Genomic DNA, 7,059 nt, shown 5'->3' on the forward strand with positions numbered 1-7,059 from the left:
TATTTGTAGAAAATGCCATTCATTCGTGTTGGTCAATTATTGGCTTTCTTGACAATTGACAGGGAGCCTTGTTTTGCTGACCAATCAGATTTGAGAGTTGTTATATAATACTTCCAGCCAATACTATTTTTCCCGCGATAATACCAACATGGCGGTTGAATGGAAGTTGTTCCCTGTTTTCTTTTTAGTATTAAGTCACCGTTCAGCCGTTTTCAGCGAAGATTTGGATGACGATTATATTGCATTTGAACCTTCAAGTCAGCATGGTCTAAATGTCGATTCATTGCAAGCAAATAATGGAACACAATCACACAGTAAGAGGTACCTACTCTACGATGTGAATCCTGGAGAGGGGTTCAACCTCAGGCGTGATGTGTACATGAGAGTGGCAAATATGATGAAACTCCTTCGAGAGAAGCAGAACTGGGTCCTTGTCGTTCCACCGTGGAGAAAATTGTACCACTGGCGATCCCCGATCGAACAAAACGCGCTCCCTTGGCGAACATTTTTCGACCTGGAAAGCTTGAATCGATACGTTCCTGTCATAGAATTCGAAGACTTTGTTAAAGAAACCGGCGAGCCGGCTTTAGACGAAATCCTTTATTTACAGGGCTACGCCGAGGGCTGGAAAGACGGACATTGGGAAGAAAAAATAGATGATAGAGATTGCATTGACAGACCTGTTTACCACACGGATGAGGACGGCCTTTATCGCGGGTACTTTTGGGGGATGGACGATGTCTTCGCGCGTAAATTTAAATGCCTATCTGTCCAGGGTACCGCAGCCATATTGGTTCCTACACTCCTCGAAAAGACCAAATCAAGGTTGGATTATTTTTAATTCGAATTTTTTACTGACACCTTTTTTGGAGTACATTACATGTTGGATTTTGCGTCGCATTGAAGTTAAGTTATTTATATTGATAGCTCAAAGATCAAAGGGACTTGAAATGAATTCAATTCCACGTGTCAACCTCTTTGTTTTTCACTGGTATGTTATGGCTAGTCTTAGGAAATTCCCACAAGGGGTGGAAGATAACCTTAAAATAGGTTTCAAAGTTAATCGTTCTCATTTAATTCGTGTACATTTTGTGGCATTACTGAAGTTATTTTAGTCAGTGAATTGACAGACTGCTTTTAATTGAAAAATGATTGTTATAATGACTTGACACAAAAATAACAAAGAAGATTCCATTTGATTTTTTTCATTTCTATGGAATAAAAATTTTATTATCAGTGTCGAAAATTATAATTTTTTAAAAGAAAAATTTATCAAATGGCTTAAGAGAAATTATTTACTTGGTCTACATTTAAGACAATATATGGGTACTTTTTAAACAGCGAATTGAAGATACACATGATCTGTGCATTGTTTTCTTTTTATACAATTACACAAAGGTATCATACGTAGCATTTCTTTGAAACTTCATGTAACCTGAAAAGATTTAAATTGGCTACTTTACAGTTCATAGGATAGCCATGAAGGGTTCTGCTCCACCAATTTCCATTGCAGCTCTTTGCTATCTACTATTGTTATCAACTGGAGAATGTTATCTTTCATTTGACAACATGAGAGCCTGACAGAAGAGATTTTAAGAGACTCTTATATTTGTATGACAATGACGCAGTGATTTTTGAATGACCTTTAAAAGGAAAACCAAACATTTTACATTTCACCTTCATGTTGCACCATTCTTAGGTGCACTAATAACAGCTTCTGATGGTTGTCATGTACACAGCACACGCTGGTTGAGAAAAACCATGGAGGGGTGTTGCTGCAATATTGCCTTTTCGGCAAAGGAAAGTGAGGTTGGAGCTACTGAAATATTTTGATACATGGACTGTTCATTTCTGGACTCCCATGTAGTCTGGATTCAAGCCTGCAGCTTAGCAATCAGTCTCCAATTAACACTTGTACACTCCACAGGCTCTCTAAAGTATTTTATTATTTTTCACTGTATTCCAGATCGGTGTTTGTAGACAGATTTGAGGAAGTGTTGCACATCATTTATGGAGAGAAGGATTACTGGGAGGTAGTGTAACTTATGTTTTTTCGATGTTTTGTTTTTATTGTTTCAGGTCTGTGTTTGTTGACAGATTTGAAAAGGTTATGCACATCCATTATGGTCAGGTGGAGTTTTATAAGGTAACCCCTAATTTTTCAATAAGTCTTACCTGAGAATTTTAACTTTATTACTGCAAAAGATTGACTTAACTCCTCTTTATTAGAATCTTAAAATAAACCCCTGCTACCTCTTTAAAATAAATTTGAACCTTTTTGCAAAATAAGCCATTCTTTGTTGGTTTTTTAGGACACCATCCCTCAGTAGGTCAAGTCTCCCTTTGGCCTAAGTGGCCAATACTGTTAGGTGTTTGTATTGTGTAGGAGCAATCTGCTACCCCTCCCCCCTGTGTTGCATTTAAGGCTATTGCAGGTACCTCTCCCTGACAGTTTGCTTAGAAGGGTCATGATGGTGCTGTATCCTTAGATGGGACACGTGTAGGCGTATAAATGCAAACTGATGAATTCAATGGTGGGTAGAAACTAAGCGATGGACTTGCATCCCACCCAGGAGAGTAGAGATATTCCTGATCACCTCATGCTGCTGAACCAGATATAAGTGAAGGCCTGATGAGCCACAAGCGGGTGAAGATCCTTACCAGTTCCCACCATTTTATGGAAATCAGTCAGCTTTTTCAGAATGACTCAGAAACCCAGGAAAGGGGACTTAAGGGAGTTTAGATCTTTGGCATTTTGGCACTTGTTGTTTCTGAAGTTGGTCATCATTTATCCTATATCTGCCCCTGACTATGCTTATATGCATATTTTATACCTTTGATATACTTTGTCCCAGTATTATAAGAACAAACAAGATGTTGATCAATCTGGGTTAATATTTGTCACAGGCGAGAAGAAGCCTTGTGTTTGCCAAGGACTTAAGAGAAGAAGGAGACAAATTTCGTAGAGAAGTGTTAAAATCAGATGATGAGAGAGATGCAACTGTCATGGATGCTGACTGGACAAAGAACCAGAAAAAGGAAGGAACTGCCAAGGGAGGTCCGTACCTAGCTGTTCACATGAGGAGAGCTGATTTCCTATATGCTCACCCTGATGGTGTCCCGTCACTGGACAATGCTGTGAAACAGATTAAGGAGATTCTCAAGAAAGAAAAGCTGAAGATGGTTTTCCTTGCAACTGATGCAGATAAAGAAGGTGATTCTTTAACACTTCTGGCAGCTAACTACAGTTTAATTTCCAGGAGTGTTCAAAATTCATTTTCTCATGGGAACACCAACATGTTATCAAGCAAATAAAAGAGATAAGAATAAAGGGATAAGTGAACAAAGTGATATTGTCTCAATGCACCACCAACTTCTCGGAATTGACGCTAAAAGAACAATATGGCTGTCTGGTCTTGAACTTGGGACTGAAACAGTTGAAACCCTTTCATTCTCAATAGTGCTGAAGTAAGGAAATCGTGAATGAAAGAATTTACATTCAGTTTACAGAAATTATACACAAAACATACAGCTGAGTAGTCTGCTGGCAGCCGGTTTTTCTCTAAGGGTCACTAGGATGAGTGTTTAGTCATCGTGAACACAAAAGAGCAGTATGGTGGTGGCCGAGTAGGGAAGAAGGCCGGACAAGGGCAGTATGCCGCGCCCATGTCTCGTCCCATTCCCCTTTAGCCAAAACGTCTCGCCAAATAATCCGTACTGAATTTCGAGAGAAAAACAGACTGCCAGGAGTGTAACAGCTGACCTGCAACAAATCTTTGCCCAATCAGCTTTCATTTGAATGGTTACTAACATTGGGGCTTATTATAAATTACTTAAATCTCCCAGTACGGCACAATAAATAGTATGTACCGCATGAAACTGCTGCTCAATAGCTTTCATTTTATGGTCACTCACTGAGGGTTTATTGACAAACCAAAAAGTTAGTACCACATGAAAGTACTGCTCCTGAGTAGCCTTTATTAGGGGTGGTGAATGGTAAATGCTAGACACTCAGCTAGAAGTTGTGACCAGCATTTTTCTTTGCGTACCCTGAGACATTTTGACTTCTTCAAATGCAAGACTGAGACTTCAAAGTGTTTTAAATGTAAGCTTGAGAAGTTCAGGTTCTAAGATGTTCAGACATCATTTATATATAATAAAAAACAATTGGTACTTGAAGACTTTCTTGGTCTAACTTGCAAAAAAATCAAGACTGTGAGGTGAACATGACCGCTAAAAAATGAGACTGCAAGACCCGGGAAATTCGACAAAAATTTGGCCAGACACGTGGTTTTTGAAGGACCATTTGCTGCCCCTTTTATTAAATGGTCCCACACTAGGGTTTATCCACAGACTGAAAGGTGTTTTAACTGTACTATTAAGTTCAGTCTTCGGGAGGTAAGGGCTTAAAAGAGCACTTGCTGGAAATTTAACTATCATTAACCAATACTCATTGGAAGAATTTGGTTTTTTCCCTGATGATCAGAATTTCCTTTTAACTCCACACAAGCAATATTCTCTCTCTGTTGATTGAAAATATTGAACTGACAATTGAATTGAAGATATTGGTCTATCATGTAGGAAGCCCATGTTCTCCTAGTACAAAAGTTTTTCAAAGCACTTTTGCAACCAACTCTTCTCAGTCCTACACAAAATGTTTATGCCAATCAATTTGGAACACATTTTGTCAATCTGCTCTCAAGCTTTTAATATATCAAGTTCTTCAGGAATAGAGCGCACTCCAATTAGCTCCAAGCAACACTAAGAATAATAGACAACACTAACAATAATTCCTTGTCTTTCAGATGTAAATTATTTGAAGAGCAAGCTGCCCCTTGTGAAGTATGACCCTCCAAAAGAAATTTTGAAAAATTACCGTGATGGAGGAGTAGCCATCATTGATCAGTGGATTTGTGCCCATGCACAATACTTTGTTGGAACATGTGAATCTACTTTTTCATTCCGTATTCATGAAGAGAGAGACATATTAGGTTTCCATGGTGACAAGACTTTTAATTGTCTCTGTGGCGATAACAAAATTGGAAAATGTGAACAACCATCAAGGTGGAGAGTAGTATATTAAACTGTAACAAAACTACTGCCTAGATTTCAAATTGCATATTTTCAAGTGGGTGGGTAGCCAGTGGATTTTATTGATGACAGGAGTAAGATATTTTGTGCAAATTTATTGAGGTTATTAAATATTTTCTGGGAGATGGTTTCAACTGATTGTGGATAATTAATTATTTTGCAAAAATGAGTAAAGGAAAACAATACTTTTTTTAAAAAATTATAATACCAATGTGAATTGAAGAGATCAGATCCTTGCAGTTGTGCTTGCTATTCTTACTTACAAAATATCCGCCAAACTAGCCCATCTAGGATTTGCGGATCATGTGTACTAAAGGCATCCGCAGTCGAGTGTTGATCGATACCCGTTATTGATCCTTGATCAACACTCAATTGACATCTAGATCAACACTTGATCAACCTCCTGACTGATACTTGGCTGACATTCGGTTGACACTCGATAAACATCTAAATCGACACTCGAACGACAGTCGGTCAATAATTGGCTGAATGTCAACTGACCCATATAAATTGATCGATACCAAATGGTATGTCTGCAAAAATTAGTGGACACTCCACCGACTGTCAACCAATATGTCAATCATGTGTCGATCAAGTGTCAATTGAGGATCGATAGAGGGCATCGATCGACACTTGACAGCGTATGCCTTTAGTATACATGATCCGAATTTTCTTCCTCTCCTAACACCCTACTTGATTAGGGAATTTTACTTTATGACCCTCCTGGGAACTTGATAACCTGTTTTGAAAGTACTTTAAAATTTAAATCAAACCCCCAAAGGAGACTAATCTGGGTGTTGCTTGGGCTTTATTTGACCCTTAAAAGACCCTAAAAGATACCACTTAAAACTTAATAGGTTCTTTTACCGGCTGCTGTTCTGGAAAGGAGCCCGCACTAGTAGACTGCACTTGAGAGACCGTTAGAAATCGAGCGTAAAAACAGAAATAAGAGCATTTTTCATTATCAGCTCATCGAGTGCAGCCTAAAAGATACTTTGACAGTTAAAAATGGCGGCATTTTGTCATGAATACCCTGAGACCAGAAAAAAATTTCCTCTTGATCTATACCCCTAAGTGAGACAATGAGCATCCCCAACCCTTTCCTGTGGGAGTCCCCCCCCCCCCCCCCCTCCAGGTGCATTCTTTTTGAGATTGATTTACTATTTTGAGCACTTGCAAAGACATCTGTTGAGGGCTGCAGTAGTGCTCAAGCCCTAATGGCTGAGAGCCAACCATGTTGTTACAATATGCCTGTGAGGTTATAATGGCTGAGAGCCCACCATGTGACCTGCAAATAACTGCCTACAAATAATGGTCTGGTAATGCATGTTCTTGGGCAAGACACTTCACCCTCACAGTGCCTCTCTCCTCCCTCGGCAAACTTAATGCCGAGGGTAACCCTGTGATGGACTAGCATCCCATTCAGGGGTGAGTTAAGTCACTTCATGCTACAGAAACCGGGATAAACTTTGGCCCAGTGGACCACTTGGCTCATAAGCAGACTCTACCCTCATGCGTAGTACAGTCTAAACATGTTTTGCTACAAATAATATTCTGTGCATGCATAATTTTAACCACACTCTAATGTGAAAAATGGCAGATATCTTCCCAGAGCTGTGGGAGAGTGAGTTAAATATGAAAACAAACTTGATAATCAAATGATAAAACAAAATTATTATTGAACTCAGTTATTGCAAAATATTGTGAATTGATCAAATAATTGATCTGCTCCCCACTGACAAATCATGATATTTTGCTCCCCTGATAGGAACAGTTTTTACTTGTTGTTTCTATTAATAATAAAATTATGGGTGGCAGGATGCCTGTATGCAAATATCAGTGTTTGTAAGGAAGTTTGCTAAATAAAGGAGTAATCATCCAAATATATAAAGTCGTTCAAGAGTGTTTTCCACTTTCTTAGCTGTCCCAGTAGAGGACACTCGCGTAGTCAATCTAAATGTTCACAGG

At 38.9% G+C, this 7,059-nt stretch overlaps 1 protein-coding gene across 2 annotated transcripts; it reads left to right on the forward strand.

Moving 5' to 3' along the window:
* The first annotated feature begins 116 nt into the window (after positions 1-116).
* LOC110040611 (GDP-fucose protein O-fucosyltransferase 2-like) lies at positions 117-5,214 on the forward strand. Of its 2 annotated transcripts, none has more exons than XM_089284211.1 (4): positions 117-825; positions 1,967-2,033; positions 2,908-3,214; positions 4,806-5,214. In XM_089284211.1, the coding sequence occupies exons 1-4, from the start codon at positions 149-151 to the stop codon at positions 5,081-5,083; spliced, it is 1,329 nt and encodes a 442-aa protein (XP_089140337.1). In that variant the 5' UTR covers positions 117-148; the 3' UTR covers positions 5,084-5,214. The 2 variants fall into 2 exon arrangements, with proteins under 2 accessions (XP_089140337.1, XP_089140338.1); XM_089284212.1 differs by lacking the exon at positions 1,967-2,033 and adding an exon at positions 2,080-2,146.
* Positions 5,215-7,059: the final 1,845 nt, after the last annotated feature.

This window comes from Orbicella faveolata, unplaced genomic scaffold, assembly GCF_042242905.1.
Source record: "Orbicella faveolata isolate gen_17 unplaced genomic scaffold, um_ofav_v1 contig_13, whole genome shotgun sequence".
NCBI classification, from domain to species: domain Eukaryota; kingdom Metazoa; phylum Cnidaria; class Anthozoa; order Scleractinia; family Merulinidae; genus Orbicella; species Orbicella faveolata.

Coding starts and splice junctions, on each gene's coding strand:
- LOC110040611 (XM_089284211.1), top strand. CDS start 149: ATGGCGGTTGAATGGAAGTTGTTCCCTGTTTTCTTTTTAGTATTAAGT. Junction 826..1,966: donor CTCGAAAAGACCAAATCAAG/GTTGGATTATTT, acceptor ACTGTATTCCAG/ATCGGTGTTTGTAGACAGAT. Junction 3,215..4,805: donor AACTGATGCAGATAAAGAAG/GTGATTCTTTAA, acceptor CTTGTCTTTCAG/ATGTAAATTATTTGAAGAGC.